Source organism: Balaenoptera acutorostrata, chromosome 19 (assembly GCF_949987535.1).
Source record: "Balaenoptera acutorostrata chromosome 19, mBalAcu1.1, whole genome shotgun sequence".
Classification (NCBI taxonomy): Eukaryota; Metazoa; Chordata; class Mammalia; order Artiodactyla; family Balaenopteridae; genus Balaenoptera; species Balaenoptera acutorostrata.
The window spans coordinates 53,770,105-53,793,484 of record NC_080082.1 but is presented as its reverse complement, the minus strand read 5'-3'; the positions used below and the strand labels follow the sequence as shown (position 1 = coordinate 53,793,484).

The 23,380-nt window shown below is 56.1% G+C and overlaps 3 protein-coding genes across 13 annotated transcripts in view; all 3 read left to right on the top strand.

The window, feature by feature from the left end:
• AKT2 (AKT serine/threonine kinase 2) overlaps positions 1-12,746 on the top strand; it is a 51,367-nt gene extending 38,621 nt beyond the window's left edge. For 6 of the 8 annotated variants that reach the window (XM_057533944.1, XM_057533940.1, XM_057533941.1 and 3 more), the window contains 9 exons: positions 80-211; positions 1,748-1,813; positions 3,023-3,091; positions 3,892-4,014; positions 5,094-5,222; positions 5,439-5,653; positions 6,142-6,229; positions 6,340-6,442; positions 7,796-10,930. In XM_057533944.1, the coding sequence (XP_057389927.1) occupies positions 80-211; positions 1,748-1,813; positions 3,023-3,091; positions 3,892-4,014; positions 5,094-5,222; positions 5,439-5,653; positions 6,142-6,229; positions 6,340-6,442; positions 7,796-7,980 (1,110 nt within the window). In that variant the 3' untranslated portion in view covers positions 7,981-10,930. Of the gene's footprint in view, positions 1-79; positions 212-1,747; positions 1,814-3,022; positions 3,092-3,891; positions 4,015-5,093; positions 5,223-5,438; positions 5,654-6,141; positions 6,230-6,339; positions 6,443-7,562; positions 10,931-11,067 lie in introns of those variants that run through there. The other 2 variants (XM_057533945.1, XM_057533943.1) reach the window with 2 other exon arrangements.
• Positions 12,747-14,493: 1,747 nt separating this feature from the next.
• Positions 14,494-18,600, top strand: CCNP (cyclin P). Of its 4 annotated transcripts, none has more exons than XM_007179963.2 (7): positions 14,494-14,579; positions 14,659-14,856; positions 16,293-16,382; positions 16,461-16,616; positions 17,201-17,359; positions 17,450-17,601; positions 18,359-18,600. In XM_007179963.2, the coding sequence occupies exons 1-7, from the start codon at positions 14,574-14,576 to the stop codon at positions 18,522-18,524; spliced, it is 927 nt and encodes a 308-aa protein (XP_007180025.1). In that variant the 5' UTR covers positions 14,494-14,573; the 3' UTR covers positions 18,525-18,600. The 4 variants fall into 4 exon arrangements, with proteins under 4 accessions (XP_007180025.1, XP_007180024.1, XP_007180026.1 ...); XM_007179962.2 differs by having other exon boundaries at positions 16,212-16,382; XM_007179964.2 differs by having other exon boundaries at positions 16,212-16,382; positions 18,138-18,474.
• A 2,473-nt stretch (positions 18,601-21,073) lies between these two features.
• TTC9B (tetratricopeptide repeat domain 9B) lies at positions 21,074-23,327 on the top strand. Its single transcript, XM_007179966.2, has 3 exons — positions 21,074-21,494; positions 22,061-22,243; positions 23,130-23,327. The coding sequence occupies exons 1-3, from the start codon at positions 21,074-21,076 to the stop codon at positions 23,237-23,239; spliced, it is 714 nt and encodes a 237-aa protein (XP_007180028.1). The 3' UTR covers positions 23,240-23,327.
• The last annotated feature ends 53 nt before the right edge of the window (positions 23,328-23,380 follow it).

The window sequence follows — 23,380 nt, the reverse complement described above, 5'->3', positions numbered from 1 at the left end:
CCCTTTTCTTTGTTAAAATTTCTTCCCATGGGCCACGTGCCAAGCACTGACTGTCCGACTCTCTCCCCATCCCGGGCAGACCATGAATGACTTCGACTATCTCAAGCTCCTGGGCAAGGGCACCTTTGGCAAAGTCATCCTGGTGCGGGAGAAGGCCAGCGGCCGCTACTACGCCATGAAGATCCTGCGGAAGGAGGTTATCATCGCTAAGGTGGGCCCTCCCAGGGCTGCTGCGGGCTGGCCGCTGTGGGGGACACAGTTCGGAGCCCGACGGTGGTCAGGAGCACGCACTGGGCGGGACGCTTCCCGGGTCTGCTGCTGTGTCCCCCAACCCAGACCCATTGCTCAGTCCTGTGAGTCCCCAGAGAAGGGGAGCCTGAGGCCCAGAGAGTGGGGCCCTGCCTGCTGAGTCCCCCACCCTCTGGGCACCAGGAAGTGTGGCTGGGGCCTCACCCAGCAGGTGCTGTCAGGCCTGAAGGAAGCCCCTGTGGCGGCAGAGGGCCTGTGGGGAGGCCACAAGGGTGGGGCTTGGCTCAGGGTGTCTCAGGAGGAGGCTGGGCCAGGAATGGAGTTCTATTCCTTTTTTTCCTTATTTAAAGTTTTTAAAATAGGAAATTCCTAACATACATAAAATTTTTTAAAGAAAAATAAATATAATGGACTCCCATTTAGCAGTCATCAGCTTCAACATTAACTAACATTTGGCCAGTCTTGTTTCATTACCTTTGCACTGCTCGTTTTTTGTTCTGGAGTACTTTAAGGCATGTCCTAGACATCACAGGTTTTCAGCCATACCTACTTAGATGTGTATTTTTAACAGATGATGATTTTAAAGACTATAATCATGGTACTGTGATCATATCCAACAGAATTAACAATCCCTGGTGTCATCGGTCCACGGCAGGCTTTCTCGGCCTCAGCACTGACGTTTGGACCAGACCATTCTCTGCTGTGGGGCAGCCTTGTGCACTGAGGGACATGTAGCAGCACCCCTGGCCTCTACCAGGGCACCCCTCCACCCCGAGTTGTGACCGTCAAAAATGTTCTTTGACATTACTGCCGATGTTATTACATTATCCCCTGGAGACAGACTCGCCCCGTGGAGAGCCAGTGTCTGGGCACTGCAGCTCCCTGGGCTACTGCCGTGCACTCAGATACCAAACTCAAGCCCATGTTAGAGTCCTGGGAGCGGGGGGCCTGTGACGCTGTGCTGGGCCCGCCCCCTGAGTTTCTGATTCATGGGTCCGAGGAGGGGGCCCGATAATTTGCATTTTTCCAAGTTCCCAGGCGACGCTGATGCTGCCAGCGTGGGGACCACACGTGGAGAACCGCTGCTCACAGCCTAGAGTCCTGATTAGATCCAGGTCCTTCAGGAACGTTTATAGGTGGTGATTCCCGTGGCCTGTGGCATCACCTTAGGGGTCTCAAAATGTCTCCTCGCCCCCCCACCAAGGATGTCAGAATTGACCATGGGTTCAGGTGGTGATAGCCGGATCCTCCCTTGTGAAGTCACCGTCAGCTTCTCGCCTTATGGTTCTGAGAGCGAGCCACGGAGTGTGCTTGCCTGGGCCTGATGTTTCATCAGGGCTTGTGAATGGAAGCATTCTGCTCCTGCCGTTCTGTCTGTGTATTGACTAGGAATGGAACTGGATATCACCAAGATGTTGCTCCCCCATCTCAAGTGGTGGGGGGGTGTGTGGCCGACGTGGTGGTGCCCTCCAGCCCCTCACCCAGCCTCTGTCTGCAGGATGAAGTCGCCCACACGGTCACCGAGAGCCGGGTCCTCCAGAACACCAGGCACCCGTTCCTCACTGTGAGTAGCACTCTTGTCCCAGGCAGGGCCTCGCCTGCCTGTGGGGCCTCCAGGCCGACCCCCTAGGACAGAGCTCAGGGAAAGAGCCTGACCCCTGCCACTGTGAAGAACAGACTTGGTGTTGGCCAGATGGCTGGGGCACGGTGTTGTGGGCTCTCTGGGCAGCCTGAACCAAGACACCAGGGGTGGCAGCTTCTTCACAGATGGTGCCTTCATGTCAGCACCTCGGCCGATTGATGCTACCAGGTTATAAGATGGCCCCAGGAGAGCATGGCTGCTGTCTTCATGGGTTAGAGGCGCTTTGTCCAGCTGGTCGGAGTGGGAACGTTATTTTTTTATGTTTTAAGAGGTAATCCTAGGAGCAGATGTATTATTATTGTGCTGCCTATCAACTTAGACTGAGCAGACACCTCTTTGGCTACAGTCTCCATCAAGGCCAGCAGCCATCAGTTGAATGGACCAGGTTGAAGATGGCTTACAGGTTGTTTCTCTAGCTCACTTGCTGGCCAGGTGTCCTACTGAGCCAAAGCACTTGTTCAAGTGAAATCTTACGAGGTTCTTCAGTGTAGAAGACAGGGAGCAGTAGAGTTGTTGTGAGCAGGGGGTCACCTAAGGGTCCTCTTAGGAACTCTCTGTAGCGCTCCTTAGAACGCAGTTTGAGAACTACTTGTTTGTCGGCAGATCGCTTTTCCAGCCTGTTTTGGGGGTTGGCTCCCAAGCCATTGCCAACTCCCAGCCAGCAAACCTCGTGTGTGTGTGTGTGTGTGTGTGTGTGTGTGTGTGTGTGTGTGTGTGTGTGTGTGTGTGTGTGTGTGTGTGTGTGTGTGTGTGTGTGTGTGTGTGTGTGTGTGTGTGTGTGTGTGTGTGTGTGTGTGTTAACCCATTTGACTGTAACATGGGAGGAGGAGAGATGTGAAACAGCTCTGGTTGTTCAGAACATAGTTTCTCCCCTGGCTGTGCCTCTTGGAGGCCTAGTTGAAGGCAGAAGACAGGATCGTTGAGCACAGTAACCCTTTCCCTGCTGTCAGGGCATGAGCTCACTCATACGCCACAAAAGGTGAAGCTGAGATCTGAACCTGGCCGCCTGATTCCCACGGCCTGAGCCAGGGTGAGGGGTGTATGTGCAGAATCAGCAGCGCCCCTGCCTCCCAGGGCCGAGCGGAGAGCCCTCCTTCTTCCCACTTCCTATCCCGCCTTCCTTCCCCACAGGCGCTGAAGTACGCCTTCCAGACCCACGACCGCCTGTGCTTCGTGATGGAGTACGCCAACGGTGGCGAGGTGAGCTGCGGCTGCCCCCAGGCTGCCTTTCTGGGTGTGGGGGGCAGAGGGAGACTTAGTGGGTGTCATCTTGTTCCATCCGCCCCCCTCCCCTTGAGGCAGGCATCACCATTTCTGTCGTGCAGGAGGGGAAACAGGCTCAGAGCAGTTAAGTGACTTGTCCAAGTTCCCACAGCTAGTGAGTTGGTAGGCAGGATGCAAACTGAGGTCCAGAAAGCTGTGCAGAGGGCTGTGTGGGTGGTTGGCCAACAGCGCTACAAGGACGTTCTTAAAGGCCACAGAGAAAGCGTCTGCGGGTCAGGACCCCCACTCTTCTGCTGTCAGCGTGGTCTCCTGATGAGAGCCCTCAGCCACTTGCCGTCGCTCACCCGTCACCCGCTGCTCGTCCCTCACACCCTTCTCTCTCCACGCAGGGGTCGCTCACTGGCTTCACCTCTCCCACTTGGTCTCACAGCTTGTCACTTGCTCCTGAGTCGTGGTCCTCTGCTTCCTGGCTGTTGCTCCTCGTTCGCCTCCCCCCTCCTGCCTCCCGCCTCACTCCACTCAGCGCCTGGTGTCTATCCTTCGCTCTTTATCCCTTGCTCTTTTTTTCTTTCTCTTTTCTTTCTTTTTTTTTTTTTTTTTGGCTCACGTGAGTTCTTCTCTACTCACTGCCCCTCACTTGGGCTTTCTTGCCGTCACTCGCCGGTTTGTGGGGCAGGCGTCACCTCGTCACTGGGCTGGGTGCCGGGGCCGCACACGGTCCCCTCCTCCCCGCCCCTGGGCCGGGGTCTCACCTCCCCTGTCTCCTCTGCTGGCAGCTGTTCTTCCACCTGTCCCGGGAACGCGTCTTCACGGAGGAGCGGGCCCGCTTCTATGGCGCGGAGATCGTGTCAGCCCTGGAGTACCTGCACTCGCGGGACGTGGTGTACCGGGACATCAAGGTGAGCGCGCCGGCCGCGCACCGGCCTTCTGCCCGTCTGCTGAGCGTCCCCCTCCATGGAGGGTCTGTCTGTCTTGTCCTTCTCGGAGCTGAGCCTCCCACCCAGGCCCAAGGTGGTGGTTCCACAGCAGGTGGCCCTGCGTGGGGCCCTTCCAGGCTTCCTGCTGTGCAGCCAGAGGGTGTCGGTTGGTCCAAGCGCTTTAGAAGGTGGCCCGGCCGAGCCCACCAACGCCAGACACACGTGTCCCCTGTGAGACAGTCATTCTGCCCTAGGAGCATGCGCGGGAACAGGTGCCTGTGTCCATCTCAACGTGGACGCACATGCTCCTAGCAGCACTGTGTACACTGACCCCAAACTGGAAGCAACCCGCGTGTCCGTTGTCGGAAAGCGGGTAAAACACACGGAGGTGTATCCATGGAACTCTGCACGGCAGTTCAAGAGGACAAACTACAGCCACACACGATAGCCTGGGCGGGTCTCACGGGCTAAGGCTGAGGGCAAAGCCAGAACAGATGAGGTGAATCTGTATCGTTTACAGTGTGTATATAGGTGGAAAAAATTTTTATAAAGCAGAGAAGTAAAGTTCTTTCTGTGTTGGAGGAGGTGGTGGGTAATAACAGGGAAGGGGCACGTGGGGGCTTCTGAGGGCAGTGGTGGTCTTTATTGACCTGGCGGAGGTTACGCAGAGGCCCTCTAAAGTGCCCATTTGTGTTAAGTTTAGGAAAAAAGAGGAGAAAGGAAGATAGTGTTCCTTACGTCCAAAGTGTGACAGCCGCAGCCCGCAGCGAGGGAAGCAGTTTGGGCAGGACCTGGCTCCTGTCTCTCCCTGCCCTGCTTTTTACCAGCTCCCTGGGGGCAGGGGGCGCTGGGGAGGTGCCGGGTCTGGCCTCCCCCTGAGCCTCAGAGGGCCTAACCCTGTGCTGGGGTGTGACCTCTGGTCCCCCCTGGAGCCCCTGGCACAGCTGCCACTACCCCAGGCCACAGCCTCCTCCAGGGAAGGGCAGGGGTGTGTGGAGTTACAGGGGTGGCAGGAAACCCTGAGATACGTTGTGTCCCTGACACATTGGCTTTTCCTACAGCTGGAAAACCTCATGCTGGACAAAGACGGCCACATCAAGATCACTGACTTCGGCCTGTGCAAAGAGGGCATCAGTGACGGGGCCACCATGAAAACCTTCTGTGGGACCCCTGAATACCTGGCGCCTGAGGTGTCTGGGGCCGGAGGGCCCAGGGGCGTGTGAGGCCGAGGGAGGAGGGGGCCCTCAGCCCTGTGTGCTTCCCCCGCCCAGACCCTCTGAGGGCAGGGCGCCATTTCCTTCGGTGGCCCTCCCAGCCCCGGGCAGGGCCGTGTCCCCCTCGGGCCCCTCCCAGCGCCTCGGCCCCGGGGGCGTGGGCCGGGTCCCTCACTGCGCCTCCCCGCGCAGGTGCTGGAGGACAACGACTACGGCCGGGCGGTGGACTGGTGGGGGCTGGGCGTGGTCACGTACGAGATGATGTGCGGCCGCCTGCCCTTCTACAACCAGGACCACGAGCGCCTCTTCGAGCTCATCCTCATGGAGGAGATCCGCTTCCCGCGCACGCTTAGCCCGGAGGCCAAGTCCCTGCTTGCTGGGCTGCTTAAGAAGGACCCCAAGCAGAGGTGAGGGCTGGCGTCTGCCCCGCCCAGCCCAGTGTCACCTGCTGCCACGTCCCTCGGCCTGGAGGGGGCAGCGTCCACAGGTGCACTCGCCCGTGGGATGCTTGGTGTGTGTGGATCGTCCCCACAGCTGGCACTTAGGGAGCACTCCCTTGGCTAGGCCTGTCCTTAGCCCTCTGGCCTCCCTGCCTTGTTTCATGGGGACACTGAGGAACAGGGTGGCCCTGTACCCAGCCTAGGGTGGCAGAGCCAGGATGTGAAGCGGCCGTCTGCCAAGCCCACCCTCTCAGCTCGCAGGATGTGACCCTGGGCACAGGAGCTCCCCCCCTGAGCCTCGGATTCCTCCTCTGTGAGGTGGCGGTCTGTGGCGGGACAGAATCATTAAAGGTCGTTCAGGGCCTGCATGTCGCAGGTCCAGGCCTGCACCGACAGCCCGTCTCCCAGGCCCCGGCTGCCCCGGGAGGCGGGTGCTGATGGCCGTCTCTGCCCAGGCTCGGCGGGGGGCCCAGTGATGCCAAGGAGGTCATGGAGCACAGGTTCTTCCTCAGTATCAACTGGCAGGACGTGGTGCAGAAGAAGGTGAGCACCACTGCCTGCCTGCTGCCCGCAGGAGCCCGGCCGCTCCCGGGCGACCTTGGCTGAGGCCTCCGCTTCTCAGGCACCTGAGCCTGGACTCGTCTCCTCCACAGCTCCTGCCACCCTTCAAACCTCAGGTCACATCTGAGGTTGACACAAGGTACTTTGACGACGAGTTCACCGCCCAGTCCATCACAATCACACCCCCGGACCGCTGTGAGTGTCTGAGGCCCCCTCTCCCCGCGGGCCTGGCTGGGCGGTGGAGGGGTGGGGTCTGCTCTTGGCCCAGTTCTCCAGGAGGAAGCTCACAGGTCCCCCTCCGTGCCTGGGCATTTTACCCTGCAGTGTGTTCGCCAGGGCTTTCGCCGTTGGCCCACCGGTGGACCTGGTGAGGGTCACCAGGAGCCATTGGCCGCAGCACTTGGGGGAGAGGTCTGGGCAGGAGACGCTTGAGGAGTCATCAGTGCCCACAGTTGTCTCCCAAGTTGCTCAGGTCTTTGGGGCTGGATGGGTTCGGTGATCCTGTAGCTGTTTGAGTTCTTACTGTCACCTGCCCAGTGCTGGAGAGACAGCAGTGACGAGACAGCCCTGGGCCCTGCCCTCAGGGAGCTCAGAGTCCAGGTGGGCTGACAGCCCACAGTGATCAGGCCTGTGGTATTAGAAGTACAGGGTCTGGAGAAGCTCAGAGGAAATGCCTGACTTGGCCTGTGAGTCAGGGCTTCCTGGAGAAGGAGACATGGCAGCTGAGACTCGCTCTTGGCAGAAGGAGTGGCATGTGGGACTCCCAGAAATGGGAGCACTGCAGAGGTCAGAATAGATGGGGGAAGGGCGAGGGCATCAGGGCCAGAGCAGGAGGATCTTGGGGGCCACTGGAGGAGTACGGACGTGTTGCGCGGGGAGCCATGGAAGGGTCTTGGTCAGGGGAGGGAAGGGTTGCATCAGGGCTTTAGCAAGTACCCCCTCCTCGGCTGCATGTGGAGGGGAGGATTGTTGGGGGTAGGAGTGGCGCCCAGGGCAGGGGCTGGGCCACAGATGTCTGGGCTGGACCCCAGTGTGGCCTGGGGCAGAGGAGCTGGGGGGAGCTCGGGAGGCTGAGTGAGCAGGCTGTGGGGCCCGTGGGCCAGGGCTCTGGCCTGGGGTGGAGCTGTGGCCGAGAGGCTGGGTCTGCGAGGAAGCCCCTGAGCCTCGGTCCGGTGGTCCCCGTTCTCGTTCTCGGGGACAGCGCGCCAGCTGGGGCTTGCACTGTGGTCTGGCTGCAGCCCTTCCTGGGGCTGGGTGGGGTGCCCGGGCCCTCTGCAGGCCGGTTCTCCCCAATCCACCTCCACCGACCCCGCAGATGACAGCCTGGGCTCACTCGAACTGGACCAGCGGACCCACTTCCCCCAGTTCTCCTATTCGGCCAGCATCCGAGAGTGAGCGGAGCGAGCAGCACTGCCCGCCGCCGCCGCCACCGCCGCCACGGGACGCACGCGCGGCTGCCATCGCCACCGGGGGGGCTTTTTAAAAAACTTTTTATTTTGCCTTTTTTGTTTGTGTCCCCATCCCTCACCTCCTGACCCCCATTTCCAGTTTTTTCTTCAGCCCTCTGCCAAACTCACCTCAGCGGTCCTAGTGGCCCTGCCTACAGGATCCTGTCCTGCCCTCACCTTTGTGCCCAGGCCAGGATTTGGGAGACTCTCCACTGCCTGCCCCAGGACCAGGCCTTTGGGCAGTTGGAGAGATGCCGGTTTTTAATCAACATAAAGCCCCAGTGAGGGGCGAAGCATGGAGCCGTGGGGCCTACCTGAATTTCTGGCTGGGGTGCCCACAGGCAGCCCTGCCTCTGGGTTGCTGCTTCTGTCAGAGGCTGCCTTCTAGTGGGCTGCCCGGTGGACAGCGCCCTGGTGCTGCCTTCCTTGCCCTGTCGTTAGGCTCGGAGTGGCCTGGCGTGGGGCAATCCAGCCCCCTTCTCCCATGGGGGCGGAAAAGCAATAATGTCCAGGGGTCGGGGGTGCGGGAGTAGGCGAGGGCCTTTGGAAGCCGCATGCAGGACTGGGGGTTCAGGGCTCCCTCGTGGGGAGGGGGCCTGCTCTACCCTGTGGGGAACCGGGAGGGGGCCCAGGGGATGGGCGCTGCCTCCTGGCCCTGTCTTCCCCCATCCCCTAAGCTGCTCTCCTGACCCTGGGGATGAGGCAGGAGGAGCATTTGGGGGCTGGCTTCCCCACCCAACAGCCCCGTGCCTTACCAGGGCTTCCTTCAGCCGGCCTTACCTCCTGCTGGAGCCCGGGCCTGGCCCCAGCCCCTTCTGAGGATGGGGGCCGGGATGTCCCCCTTCTCTCTGCCTGGGGCGGAGGGGGCGCCAGCCTCGGCTGTTACACATCTCGCACCGAGACAGTATTGGGCCCGGTGGACTTGGGTCGAAGAGGGGGTGGGGCTGGGTGTCTGGTACGAACCGAGGTAGGGGCCTCTGCGAAGGGAGGCTCCAGGCCACCTCACTCCTTCCCGCTCTCCGGGCCCCACGTTCTGCAGCCTTAAGGTGAACGTGTCAGTGCTCTGGGCACTCAACGTGCGTGCCTCAGGCTGTGTGTGTCTGCGGGCGTGCCTGTGCATCTGGGATGCAGATGCACGTGGGGTGTGTGTGTGTGCATGTGTGTTGGGTATGTGTGTGCGAGGGCAAGCGAGTCCGGCCTCGAGTGTGCGTGGTGTGTGTGGGCTCGGGCCCCGCCCCGGCTCAAGCACGTCAACCCGAGGGGGAGGGGTGCTAGCCTAGCAGGGGGGCCACACCTGAGGTCCACTTGTTGCCCTGTCCCCCCTGCCCCGTTCCCCCCAGCACCTCTGGGCTTTGGGATTTCGTTTCTGTGGTTTTGATCACCCCAGTCCACCTTCTGTAGGTGGGTCACAGAGAGACATTCTGGGGCGGGGTGGGGGGGTTGGTTTGGGTGGGTGGGTTCTGACTTTTCCTGTCTGTGTGTGTTTGTCGTTCACCTGACAGTTCTCCCTCCTCCCCACCGGCCTGTCCCCATCCCTCGTGTTTGTACGGTACAAGCAATAAAGACACTCATTTCAGCCTGGGGCCCACCACCCTGGGCCTTTCCTTGCTTCCAGAGTCTGGCCCCGGGCATCAGCTGCCTCCTGCTCCCGTCCTTCTGGTCACGGGGCCTGTTGAGCCACGAGGAGGGGGTGAGGTGTGCTCAAGCTCAGGGTGGAGGGTGGGGGCCGCTGAGGGGGAAGCTGCCGAAGAGTTGGGGGAAGGCGCCTGGGCGGGGGGGTACAGTGGACAGAGACCATTGCAGTCCCTTGGAAGCTGCTTAGGCAAAAAGAGGTGGGGTGGAGAGATGGGGGTGGAAGGGGTGCGACGTGTCGCTGGGCCCTGGAGTGGGCGTGGGAGGGAGAGGACTCATTTCCTGTGGCCCTTGAGCCCTGGAAGGGGGCACTGCCTGCTCGCCCCATCTTACCTATGGCCCCCAATTCTGACACACAACCCTTGGCGGATCAGTGGGATGTGTGGTGGCAGTCGGCTGGGAGCACCTCGGGTTGGGTTACAGCCTTCACAGCTCTGGGACCCCTCTGGCACCTGTCCCTTTAATCCTGGAGTTACCATGCTTGAGTCACTCCTCTCAGACCCCAGGGCCAGGGCTGCCCCTGCGGAGCCCTGGCACAGATGAATTTAATGTCAGATTTTGCCCGAAGGTGTAGGCCTTTACACACACGGAGCCTTTGAGATTGTAAATGGGGGTAGAGGAAAAGTCAGATGCTACAACCAAGACTCAAGGAATATTTTTTGTTTTCTAACTTCATATGGACTTTATTATGAATTGAGTTACAAAAGTATGTCCTGGTGGTCATATGATAAACGTCAGAGAGGCTTATAAAGAAAAGCCTTTTAAAAGCAACTATACTCCAATAAAAATTAATGAAAAAAGAAAAGCCTTTTACTCTTCCCTCTTGTCCAGCCCCTGGAGGTGCCTGGTGCTAGAGTTCCTCGTCCCAGCACACTGTCACTCAGACCTTCGTGTGGGTCCAGCCCCGCATCTACCTCAGCCAGTTAGTGGTGTCTTAACGGCCCGCGGAGGCCTCCCCCGGGTTCCTCAGTTGCTGCCCTCAGTTGAATGTGTATCCGTAGATGTAGTGGTGCTTCTTATTTCGGTAGGAGAACTTTTCCCAAATAGGGAGTTTTAGAGGGGAGTGTTTTAATAAATTTTACCAATTAGGGAAATTAAATTTTGAATAGATCTGTCTTTTGTCACGTGCATTTAGACAGTTTCACGAGTTTTGTGAAAGGAGGAGGAGGAAACTCAAAACCACCCCCAGGTCTTGAGCGGTCATTCTGGTCCTCATGTTACCCCTGTGCCAGTGGATACAGTGCCGTGAAAGGCTGTCCCTCTGTCTGCATAACTCTTTCCTCCCAGCTGAGGTCGTCAAGCTGCTGGGCTCTGTACTGCTGCATCTTACCCCTCCCCCCTCCTGCCGGCATATGTACATCAGTAGGCTTGCTGGGTCGTTGGTAGAAACGAGATCCTCCTCTCTGAGCCACTTTTCTGCATTTGGGGGACTCCTCGTGGACACTTGTCATGCCTCCAGCTGCTTCACGAGCTTTCTCTGCTTTCTCGGGTTGGATGTGCCTCAACTGATTCAGCCGCCCCCCGTCGACAAGAATTTACTTGGTTTCCAGTTTGTTTGCTGCTACCAGCAGTACTGTAATAAACCTTTGACAGTGTAACAATCCATCTTATCGCGCTTGTGCTTTTTAAATTTTTGTGGCCTACATTCTAGAGTTGCTGTATTTTAATACAGGCCAGATAGCTCTCCCCAAAAGTGTAGTGATTCACATATTTTTAACTTTAATTTTGAAATAATTGCAGACTCGTTGAAAACTTTGAAACTTTAAAAAAGAGTACCACAGTGATTCTAGGACTGGAGCAGAAAATGTACAAGATGAACCCGAGCATCTTGTGCCCGAAAATAAGGACCTACTAGAACCAAACCAAACCCTCACTGACGGGGCATTGAAGGGACACAGGAGCCAATGGGAAAGAGCCCCCAGTGGCCACAGCTGAAAGCAATTTGAGCAACAATAATTAGCATAGTATTGGGTTTTACCCAAGGGGTAAAATAAATGAGTCTGTGCTGATATAAATGACAAATGGTGAGAACAGACATATCTCTACAGAATTCCAGATAATATCTGTAAATAGTCTGCCTTCAAAGAGGGGAAACATGGCCCCCACTCCTTTGGTATGGACTGCAAAGTGACTTGCTTCCAAAGAGTACAGTATGGAAAGGGGGGAAGGCAACTGTTCAGTGGAGAAAGTGGAGCTGCATCAGGCAGGTGGTCAAGGTCAACGTCAAGTGGTGAATCATGTCGGCAATGTGTACTTCCTATAGGAGGCGATTAGATGATACTTTACCTCTGGGGTCTTTCTGAAACACTCTCAGTCTAATAAAGAGAAAACACGCATCAGGAAGATTCCAGCTGAGGGATGTTCTGCACAAGACCTGACCACTGGTTCTCAGAACTGTCAAGGCTGTTCAAAACAAGGAGAGCCTGAGAAGCTGTCACAGCCAAGAGAAGCCTTAGGAAACATGAAGACTAAATGTAATGTGTCCTGAATGGGGTCCTGGGACAGAGAAGACATTAGGTAAAAAGTCAGGAAATCTGAATAGTGCGTGGACTTGAATAATACTATGTCCCTATTGGTTCATTAAATTGTGACAAGACCACACTAAAGTGTTAATAGGGGAAACTGGGTCTGGGTATGTGGGAACTCTGTCCTCTCTTTGCAACTTTCCATAAATCTCCAAAATTTATTTTTAAAAAGTACGAAAAATTTTCATCTACCCTTCACGCAGGTTCTCCGTGATATCCTACACTGACTTTATCCACCCCCCCCCCCGATATTTATGTATCTGTCCCAAAACAAGAACATTCTCTTACATAATCACGGTCCAGTTATCAAGGTCAGCAAATTAACATTGATACAATGCTTTTCTCTTGGACCTTGATCAGATTTTACTAATAGTCACATTAATGTCCCCGAATATGAAAGAAAAGTCCTGGCTAATGACTCAGTCCAGGCTCACACGTTGCATTCAGTTGTCTGGTTTGAAGCTTACAGGGCCGTTATTTTGCAGAATGCTCCTCAATCAGAGTTTGTTGCCTGATGTTTCCTTGTGGTTATATGTAAGCTATTTTTGAAAGGAATTCCCCGAAATGAGATGCCCCTCTCAGTGCATCCTATCAGGAGGCACATGAGGTGGTCTGTCCTTTTCCTGGTGATGACTTGGATTCCTTGGTTAAGGTAGCGTCTGTCAGATTTCTCCTCTGTAAAGTTACTACTTTCCCTTTGTAGTTATTTCGTACAGGCATATCTCATTTTATTGTGCTTTGCTTTATTGCACTTGGCAGATAACTGCATGTTTTACAAATTGAAGGTTTGTGGCAACCCTGTATTGTCAGATGATGGTTAGCGTGTTTTTTGTTTTTCTTTTGTTGTTTTGTGTGTGTGTGTGATTTTTTTTCAATAAAGCATTTTAAAATTAAGGTATGCACATTGTTTCTTTAGAAATAATACTATTGCACACTTAATAGACTACAGTATAGTGTACACAACTTTTATATGCACTGGGAAACCAAAAAAAAATTGTGTGACTCACTTTATTGTGATATTTGCTTTATGGGGGTGGTCTGGAACCAAACCTGCACTGTCTCTGAGGTCTGCCTGTACTGTGTAGAGATACTCTGAGCATATGAATATCCAGGTTCTCATCAGGGGTTCAGGCAAAGGGAACAGCAAGTGCAAAGGTCCTGAGGCAGGCAGGTGTCTGATGTGTTTGGGGAACATAAAGAAGACACCGTATTTCAAAAGGACTGAGGAATGGGGAGAGTAGAAGGAAATGAGTTTAGAGAGGTAACAATGTGCCAAAAGGACCTTGTGCTGAAGGTAAGGAGTTTGTTTTATTTTAAGTATGACAGAAAGCCAGTGGTCCGGGATCTCACACTCTTCTCTGCTCACTTTTCCAGCTTCACTGACCTCTCGATGCCTGAAAATAGCAAGCTCTCCTACCTCAGGGCCTTTGCTCATGCTGTTCACTCCACCTGGAATATTCTCACCTCTCTTTGCGTTTCTGGCTCCTCCTCTAACAGGTTTCAGTTTCAACATCACCTCCTCAAAGAGGCCCTTCCAGATGATTTAAAAATTACATCCAGCCTGTTCACTCATTCATTCAACAAATGTTTGAGTACCGACTATGTGCCAAGCCCTGTTCTAGGCACTGAGAATACAGCAATGAAAAACAAACAAAAAATTAGATAAGCCCTACCCTCATGGGGTTCACATTCTAGTCAGGAGGGAGACAATAAATAAAGCAGTAAGTGCTAAGAAGAGAATAAGTGCATAGAAAGAATGGGAACAGGAAATGCTTAGGATGGCACTTTCTATGGAGAAGGTAACATCTGAGTAAACACTTTACAGGAAATGAAGGATCTCTGACGGAAGAGGTTCCACGCAGAGGGAATAGCCAGTGTAAAGGCCCTGAGGTAGGACTGTGCCTGGTGTGGGTGAGGATGAGCCAGGAGGCCAGTGTGATGGGAGAGGAATGAGTGAGGGGGATAGGAGATGAGCTCAAAGGTGTGTTTGGGATGGGAAGATAATATAGGGCCACTTGGACTTTCAACTTGAGGGATATGGGAGCCACAATGTTCTGAAGAGAGGCAGAGTGTGATCTGACTTATTAGGTGTCACAGGGTCATTTCCAGCTGCATGTGGATAGCAGACTGTAGAGGATGGGTTCAGGGAGAGCAGTGAAGAGGCCGCTGCACTAGTCCAGACCGATCGCTGGTGACTTGTGCGGGTCATCTCCACAGTAGGCTGTGGGCTTGGTAAAGGCAGCGATCACAGCTGGTTTGCTCATCCCTGAATACCCACTACAGGGGACAGAGGCCCTCTATTAATATTTGTTATGTGATTTTATAGCTCTCATGCCTTGAGCTTTTACTGTATTAATCCCTGTGCTGGACACTTAACAAACCATCTTCCAAATTCCTCAGGACAACTCTGTCGGCTAAGTTTTGAAACCCTTACTTTATAGCTGAGGAGAGTGCGACTCAGAGGGCCTGCGTCTGGTCATATAGTAAGCAGCAGGAAGAGGATTTGATCCAGCTGTCTGACCTAGAAGGTTTGGAGGGTGCAGAGCGAGCCTACGTAGCATTCACCATTGCCTGTGCGCCTGCCCAGGTGAAGCGTGCTCAGCGCGCATGCGCCCAGGCGCATTTAAAGCGCCCCGGCGCATTTAAAGCGCCCACCGCGGGTCCTCAGCTCCAGCGGGAAGAGGCGGGAGCTCGGCTTGGCCCTTGACTCCAGCCTGAAGTATGCTGGTGAGATACAGGAGCCAGGTTCCCACCTCCTGGCTTGGGCCTTTGTCCAGACCCTGACCCCACCCCCTCTCCCTTGCAGAGTCCAACTGACCCCCTCGATGCCAAGCCTCGGAGCACCCCAGTCCCCGACGGTGTCCCCGCGGGAAGGAGGGTCTCCCCAGGATGCCCGGAGAGGCCCCCTGGGCCGTGCGCGCCGCCGGGGCTGGAGGAGGCTCTGAGCTCGCTGGGGCTGGAGGGAGAACGTGAGTACGCCGGGGATATCTTCGCCGAAGTCATGGTGAGTGGGACCGGGGCGGGACACTCGTGGACCAGCGGGCTTTGGGCAACTCTGGCGCCGCCCACATCCCTGGAGGGCAGCAGAGGCTGTCGGGTTAGAGGAAGCCAAAGCTGACTCGCTTGCCCAACGCCCACTCAGCAAGCATTCCCTAACTCCCACCTCGCCAGCCTCTCACCTCACTTCCCACCCGACTTTGCAGCTTTTACACTACTGCCACCCACAACTTGGCTTTTTTCTCGCACTGTTACCTGTGTGGTTTCCACTGCCGGGAATGCCCTTTCCCATCTTCCCCAGGCTGTCTGCAGCCCCTCCTTTGGTATTGCATAACCTCTCGTACTTGTCCCTCACATTTACTCACTTACCAACTATTTAGCGAGTTATTAACAAATGTTTCTGAGCACGTTCTAGGCACTGGGGACGCTGTGATGGACAACATGAGATAGTCTGTCCTCACTGTGGGGAGACAAACAAATGCGGGCGATAATTTCAGAAGGGCCACAAAAACCAAACACAGGCCACGGTGGTCCACAGTTACCTGTCTGAGACAGGCACTGCCAGAAGAAATACCGAAGGGATGTGTTTATGTAACAAACATCTTGTGAGCATCTCTCCTGGGTCAGGGTCTCTGTTAGGAACCAAGACACAGCTGTGATCTGAACAGAAATCCCTGCCCTCGTGGTGCCAGCAGTCTAGTGGGGCAAAAAGACAAAACATTCAAGGAAACACAGGGTATCTCCAGACTGAAATACTATGAAGAAAATAAAGCAATGAGATAGAGATGATGGGGTGCAAGGAAAAGTATAGAAAAAGTCAGGGAAATTTTAGCTGAGACTGGAATGACCGAGAAGTCAGCAATGCAAGGAGTGGGGAATGACCATTTCAGCTGGAGGGAATGGCCGGTACGTAAGTGCAAAGGTCCTGAGGTAGGAATGAGCTTGGCATAGTCTAGGGCCAAAAGAACGCTGGAGTAGTGGAGTGTGGGTTGTGAGGGGAGAGAGGGAAGAGGTGATGTTGGAGCAGGGCCTGAGAGAGTCTGAGAGCAATTGGGATTTTCTCCTAAGGGTACTGAAAGCCAAGGAAGGGTTTTAAGCAGGGGAGTTCCTTGGTCAGATTTATACTTTAGAAAGACCCTCTGGGTGCTCTGAGGAGGATGGGTTGAGGCTTGGTGACTAAGATTGGAGTCTGGGAACCCAGGAGGAGATGCTCAGGAAGTCCTGTGGCCATGGGGGCTAGACTGGAGAGATGGAAAGTGAGGCATCCAGGGTTCTAGATGGGGACACGGAAGAGCATATTCGGAGGGGACGTCGGAGGCCAGTTTGTGTGTGGCACTCATGACATCCAACTGGTGCGAGGAGATTGCTGCACCCAGGGCTGGAGCCCGGGAGAGAAGCCGAGGCGCAGGTGAGGAGAGTGAGGCCGTTCCTGCCCGACCCCAGGTGTGCCGCGCGCTGCCCCGGAGGGCCCTGCCCCGCGCCGTGACCCCGGAGATGCGCGCGCTAGTGGTGGACTGGCTAGTGCAGGTTCACGTACGTAATGGGGAGGGAGAAAGGGCTGGGCCTGCGTAGCATCCTAGAACCGTGGTGATCACCTGCGCCTCTCCGCAGGAGTACCTGGGCCTGGCGGGGGACACGCTCTACCTGGCCGTGCACCTGCTCGATTCCTACCTAGGCGCGGGCCGAGTGCGCCTACACCGCCTGCAGCTGCTGGGCGTGGCTTGCCTGTTCGTGGCGTGCAAAATGGAAGAGTGCGTGCTTCCAGAGGTACTCCCGGGGCGGGGCTTGGGAGGGTGGAGCCCTTCCTCGCCGCATCACAGATTAAACGCCTACTGTGTGCCAAGCGAGCACTTTACCTACTCTTGGAATCCCAGCATGTCTGTCTGTGGTAGAGGCTACCAGTGTGTCCCTTTAACAGAGGAAGAGACTGAGGCCCAGAGAGAGGAAGACATTTGCCCAAAGGCAAGCATTTGGGACTTGAACTCAGTCTTGAGTAGTTATAGTAGTTTGAGTAGTTAACATGCATAAACTCAGTGCCTTATCAGAACTGCCTGGTGAGGTAGGGAGTAACATCTCCGTTTTATGGATGAAGAAACTGAATCTCAGAGAGCTTCAGTGGATGTCCATGTCACACAGAGAGTAAATGGTAGAGTTTGAGCTCGGGAACGCAAGTCTATCTGACTCTGAAGCCTCTGCTTCCCACGATTTCCAGACAACAAATCAATGGCCCCATTTTACAGACCAGGAAACTGAGGTCCAGAACAGGGACTGAACCGATCCCAGGAGCTCAAGGGCAGGGAGTAACGAGCCGGGGTTCAAGATTCCTCCACCTCTTTCCCCCCAATTCCCAGCCCGCCTCCCTCTGCCTCCTGGGCGATGGCTCCTTCTCGCGGGCCGAGCTTCTGTGCGCGGAGCGCCGCATCCTGAGCCGCTTGGATTTCCGGCTGCACCACCCGGGCCCGCTACTTTGCCTCGGGCTGCTTGCTGCGCTGGCCCGGAGCGGCCCACAGGTGCGCGGGGCAGGGGCGTGACCTGCGCGACTAGGGGCGTGGCCTGCGCGGGAAGGGGCGTGGCTTGATTGCTCCCCGCCACAATGGCAGGTGTTGCTACTTGCAACTTACTTCCTGGAGCTGTCTCTGCTGGAGGCCGAGGCAGCAGGATGGGAGCCGGGTCGCCGTGCCGCTGCAGCGCTGAGCCTGGCACACCGGGTGCTCCACGGGGCGGGTTCCGGGCCTGAGCCGGCGCTTTACAGGTATGGCCGCGGCGGAGGGTCTCTGTGGCTTCAGGGCCTACCTTCTTGGTCGCTGTCTTTACCGTCTCAGAGAATGTGAGACAATTAGGTGTGTGTGCGTGGGGGCTGGGGGCTGGGGTGGGGCTAGACTTGTTTGCTGGGTGCGAGAGAGAATGGGGTGTCTGCCTCGTCTGGGGGGTCCCATTTGCTTTTCTCGGGGGGTGTCTGAGAGACTGGGGTGTTTGTTCAGATGTGGGGGCCCTTAACCTTGCCCCAAGGTGAAAAATAGGATCTCCTCAGGCCCAGAAGATGCTCTAACTGCGTTCCAGGGTTGAGAAGGAGAGGTCTGCCAGCCTCGAGTCCCTTAGCTCCCTTCCTGGCCACGAATTGGTGTCCCTTTAGCTGCTGGAGTCCCTCATCTCCTTGTTAACCATGCCACCGCGGGGCAGGGTGAATCATCTTTTCCTTCAGCCCGTGCCCTAGGGTAGAGCTGGATGTCTGTCTGCCCATCCTCAGCCCCAGTCCTTCCCTCTTCGCGTGTCCTGGCTCTCCCATAGCCGCGCTCTGAGGGAAGAATAGGGGGTCTGCCCCTCCTCGGCGCCCTCCAGTCACTCTAGATGATGGACCGCGTGTCCGACCTCGAGAGAACTCCTGAGAAGTCCTCGGGGACCCAAGTCAGCTCGTCTTCTCAGCCTCGAGCCCCAAGCTCCGAGGACAGGTCGTCTCCTATTCCCCGCTACCCCTGCCCCATCTCTGTTTCTCCGTCTCTCCGCCGCAGCCGGGCGGAGCTGGGCCCGGTCGAGCCGTGCATGGTCCGCGCCGCGCTCCGAGGCCCTGCGCCCGGCCTCGCCGCCATCTTCCTCAAGTACGCGCGGCCCCAACGCCAGGGCACCAGCCTCGCCGCCGCCCGCCTGCTCCGCCACCCCCCGGCCGGGCCTCCCTGAGCCCCGAGACCCCAGCAAAAAAAGACTCTCTTTGTGCGTCTGTCTCCCACTTCAATAAAAGAGTTTTTTATTCTGAGCGCTCTCTATCCTCAGTGGTCGAATTCTGGCCCCTCTCTCGCTTTTGATTGGTCACTTCCCGGGCCTCTCACCCACCTGATTGGATGTTCTCACCAAGTCCCTTAATGGCTGCTGGGAGACGCGATGAGAATTCTGGGCTCCGCCGCCAGGGGGCACTGGCGTGCTTCCGCAAGCGCCGCTGAGCGGGACAAAACGGGGATCCCTAACGCAAATGCTTGCGGGAGTTAGATAGGGATGCTGAGAGGAAAATCGCAATGCAAGCGAGGGAAACTCGGTCTTCGGGTTGGGGAGAAGCTAGGAGCAATGGCGACTGTGAGAAACTGAGAATGCCTGTCCTAGTCATGAGGAATGCTAGCTACCTTGATGTTGCCAGATTTTCAGATTTTGTTCACGAAGGAAGCTGAAAATCTGTGATTCCATAAATATCTCTGCTCTTCTAATGCTGGCAACTAATTCAATATTTTTAACGGTTGCACAAATCTAACACATCACATATACTGACCTGTGAGGGTCATCAGTTTGTGATAGTATGGGCCTTTGATAGCAAGAGTTTGTTAAATGCGATCTGATTTACTTAACCTCTGAAGTGCCACAGTGTCAGTAGGTATAATACAGTACCGACCTCTTGGTGGTGTGATGAGGACGTGAGTTAACATAAACCTAAAGCTTTAGGACCGTGTCTGGCACTTAGTAGGTGTTGTGAATGTGCTAGCATTGCATCCTAGCAGGATTGTGAGGTACAGTTGTCCCGTTTCTACCGAGCCCCTAGCACTTAGCCATTTGGTAGGTGCTCAGAAAATAATTGTTATGAATCAGTGGGTTTCCAAGTTTTTAATTAAAACAAAAACATGCCCGAGGTGCAGAAAGGTGACTGATGCTGTTCTGGAATCCAATCTTGGGAATATTAGACCCTTAACCAAACCTGGGTTTGGAGGTGCAGAGAGGAGGAAGTTTTCACCACTGAGGTGTTCAAGTTTGGAGGATCGGGGATCAGGGAGAGACTCAGCAAAGTACAATAAAATATAGAAGAAGATGCTGCAGTTGGGATGAAAGGTGTCATGTTCAGGTTTGGGCCTGTTGGGTGGGAACTGCCATGGGACCTCCGGGGGAAGGATGTGCAGTGGGAAGGGAGGGGACAGTGGAAATGCAGGCTTGGTGCTTGGGAATGAGACTCCAGCTAGGGTCTCGGGGGTGTGTGTGTGTGGGGGGGGTAATGGTGCTAATACATAGTTACTCATTTATTCAACGACTATATGTGGATGCCGACTCAGAGTCAGGCACTTACGATCACATATCTCACGGTCTCATGGACGATAAGAAAACACTGGCTGTTATTTGCCCATTACTGTACCAGGCCCTGCGCTTTACCTGCATAATATAATTCAGTTCCTACAGCTACTCTGAAGTAAGCTCACTTGTTACCTCCCTGTTACACAGAAGGAAGGTGGAGGAAGACCAAGGAGCTTGGCCAAGGTCCCACCACTGAGTAAGCGGCTAAGGAGTGTTGAAGGACAATCATTCACCCTCAGTTTTTCTCTCAAAAGCCTCTCATGTATTTCCTTCTCTACACTCTTTTATTATTGTGATCCTCACTCTGGGCTGTCACTTGACTGCTTTCCCACTGGTTTCCCTACCCAGACAGTGAGCTCGATAAGGGAAAGAAGCAGATCTCTCTTGTTCATTGAGTTCTCCCCTCCACCAGGAAGTCTTCACTCACCACCTCAGCCTATGCTGGGTACCTCCTCTGGGCCGTCAGAGCCTGTTGTGCTTCCCGCGTCCCAGCCCCGACCCCCCTGCCTGTACTTCCCAGGCTAGCCCACTCTGGGCTGCCACTGTCTGGTCATTGGTCTGTCTCCCCACTTCCCTAGGGACCCAGTGAGGGTAGAATCTGAGGCTCTCTCAGTCCCTGCTATGTCCCAGCATCACCCAGCCCCAAAGTTGGGCACAGAAAGATATCAGTAAATATTTGTTTGTTGCATAGATGAATGAATGGGTTCCAAAGTTGCTATCATAGTCCCATGTTACTGATGAGGATACAGAGTTCCAGATAATTCAGGTGATTTATCTAAGTCATACAACTAGTGAGAAAATAAGCAGGTATTTGAATCTGGGCAGCTTGAGTCCATAGCCTGTGTTCTTATCCAATATGCCAAATGCCTAGCGGTCTGAAAACCAGCCTTCCACGAGGTTGTTATCTTCCTGCTCTTTCTCCCAGACTTGTTCTTTCCTTCTAGAAAGGTTTAGGAGCTTTGGGCATGGGAGAGGAGAGCAAGCAGGAGGGTTGGGAGGGTAAGGGGAGTGGGAAGAAGGGATTTGAAGGAGAGAGTGGGGAAGTCTTGAGGGGTTTCTCTAGACCCATAGGGGGCAGCCGGAGTCGGCTACCGGAGGTGCGGGGGCGGAGAAAGAATGGGGACCAGCCCTGCGGGGGGGCGATGCGGTAGCTGCAGCGGCGGCCGCAGGAGTTTCCCACAATGCAGCGCGGCGCGCTGTCCCCGGTGCTGATGCTCAGCGCTGCCCCAGAGCCTCCGCCGCGCCCGCCTCCCGCCCTTTCCCCGCCGGGCCCCAGCCCCCGTCATGGGTCGGCTCGGTCCAGTCCTGCCCCAGAGCCGTCGGGGGGCCTGGGTGCGGCTCTCGACAGCAGCCTGCGGGCCGCCGTGGCGTTTAAGGCGGAGGGTCAGCGCTGCTACCGAGAGAAGAAGTTCCGGGAAGCCATCGGCAAGTATCATCGGGCACTGCTGCAACTGAAGGCGGCGCAGGGGGCCCGCCCTGGAGGCCTGCCCGCCCCCGCCCCTGCCCCCGGCCCCGCCACCAGCCAAGGGCCAGCCCGCCTCAGCGAGGAGCAGCGGCGCCTGGTGGAGAGCACGGAGGTGGAATGTTACGACTCTCTCACTGGTACGGGGCCGTCGGGGAGCGCAGAGGGTGCATATGTGAGAGGGGTGGGACGTGAGAGGCACTAGTCAAGCCTTGGGGGGACTGGAGGCTTCAAGGGGCTAGGGCTGGGGTCTGTGGTGGGAGACCTCAGAACTTGATCAGGAAGAGGGGTTGGGAGTCTAGGGGACCACAGGGAATGGGAGGAGCTGGGATGCAGGAAATGGGCTTTGGGCTGCGACCTGCGAACCTCAGGTGAGAAAAACCTATCTTGCATGAGCCATTCATTCAAGGACCCATCCCTCACCTCTGAGATCACCCTTTGTACTCTCCCCTACAGACACCTCCCAGCTAAGCACCTGTGAGCCCCTGTCTGTGTTTTTCGCGCCCTCTAGCGGCGGTGCAGATTGATTCTGTCTTGATTGGTCAGAAGCTTGGCGGCCCCCGGTGGCCTGAGCAATCCCTTAGGCCTGGTTCAGCCGTGGGAAAGGGAAGGGGTCCTCCGCAGCCTGAAGGCCAGGCTCCTCGCGGTCAGGTGAGGCCTGGGGTGTCGACAGGCTCTGCGAGTGTCGGTCGTGGTGCCCCCGCAGCCTGCCTGCTGCAGTCGGAGCTGGTGAACTACGAGCGGGTGCGCGAGTACTGTCTCAAGGTGCTGGAGAAGCAGCAGGGCAACTTCAAGGCGACTTACCGCGCCGGTATTGCCTTCTACCACCTGGGCGACTATGCACGCGCTTTGTGCTACCTGCAGGAGGCCCGCAGCCGGGAACCCACAGGTGAGGGGGCGGCGAGGGAGCAGGGAAAGGGGCTAGAGAGGAGGAAACAAGGGCAGGAGGATCAGGGCAGAGCTGCTTCAATGAATGCTGTACCCCTTACCTCACATCCGGCCTCCACCCATCTACTCCTTGCACACCCCCTCATCCACTCACCTGCCGTTCGTTCGTGTCCACTCACCGATCGTTCCTCTGGCATTCACCCAGCCACCTTTCATCTGTTCCATCACGAGCCCATCCTGCTGCTTCCTATTCACCTACTCAGCCACTTCCCTGGCCACTCACAACCCCCTCCCCCATCTCCATTTCCCCCTCCCCCTGAATTAATTCATCTACTCACTCACTAACCTGTTCACACACTCACCTATTCATTCACCTGTTTCCTGGCAGTGCCAGGAGATTGGCAAGGGGCAGGGTTGGCAGAGCTGGAGGCTTGTTCCTTGCCCTGTGGGATGTCATAGGGTGTGTGTGCGGTGGGGTGGCGGCAGACAAAATACTCAGTTCTGTGTGAAGAGCCACTGAAGAGGGAGCACAGCAGGTGCCTGACACAGGGTGTGGGAGCAGGGGCACGATGCGTTTTCCTGCTGAGCACTTTGGAGAGAACAGGCTTCTTACAGATGTCACTGGAGGGTAAGAAGTGTGACAGGAGTCTCTGAGAAGAGGCATGCCTGGCAGAGGGCACAGCGGATGCAGAAGTGTGGACGTGTGACACGCCCTGCTCTGCTTGCTCGGTTGGGGCTTTTGGAGAAGGGCTCTGGCTCTACCAGCCGTGGTGGTGGTGGGGGGGGGCCGCCGAAGGCCGGGGACCATGAAGTGTGAGCCGAGGTGGTGCAGATGTCACCTGCTGCCCCAGGACACGCAGATAATGCCCTGCCCACCTCCCCTGCAGACACCAACGTCCTGCGCTACATCCAGCTGACTCAGCTGAAGATGAACCGTTGCAGCCTCCAGCGGGAAGACAGTGGGGCTGGGGCTGCGTCCCGGGGTGTTACTGGCTGAGGCCAACCCGGGGGGACTGTCCCTACCCCCACTGCCCCCCACCTCACCATGTAACTTCCCCTGACTCATGTGTTTGCTGGTAAAGCACTTGTCGCTGGTGACCATAACCTCTCCGTGTGGTATTCTTGCGGGGGCCTGGGC

What these genes read in the sequence shown, in the direction of transcription:
- CCNP (XM_007179962.2), top strand. An exon ending in ATATCTTCGCCGAAGTCATG is followed by an intron (nt 14,857 to 16,211) that starts GTGAGTGGGACC and finishes TGGTGCGAGGAG; the next exon opens with ATTGCTGCACCCAGGGCTGG. An exon ending in ACTGGCTAGTGCAGGTTCAC is followed by an intron (nt 16,383 to 16,460) that starts GTACGTAATGGG and finishes GCCTCTCCGCAG; the next exon opens with GAGTACCTGGGCCTGGCGGG.
- TTC9B (XM_007179966.2), top strand. Translation starts at nt 21,074, where the DNA reads ATGCAGCGCGGCGCGCTGTCCCCGGTGCTGATGCTCAGCGCTGCCCCA. An exon ending in ATGTTACGACTCTCTCACTG is followed by an intron (nt 21,495 to 22,060) that starts GTACGGGGCCGT and finishes GTGCCCCCGCAG; the next exon opens with CCTGCCTGCTGCAGTCGGAG. An exon ending in CCGCAGCCGGGAACCCACAG is followed by an intron (nt 22,244 to 23,129) that starts GTGAGGGGGCGG and finishes CCTCCCCTGCAG; the next exon opens with ACACCAACGTCCTGCGCTAC.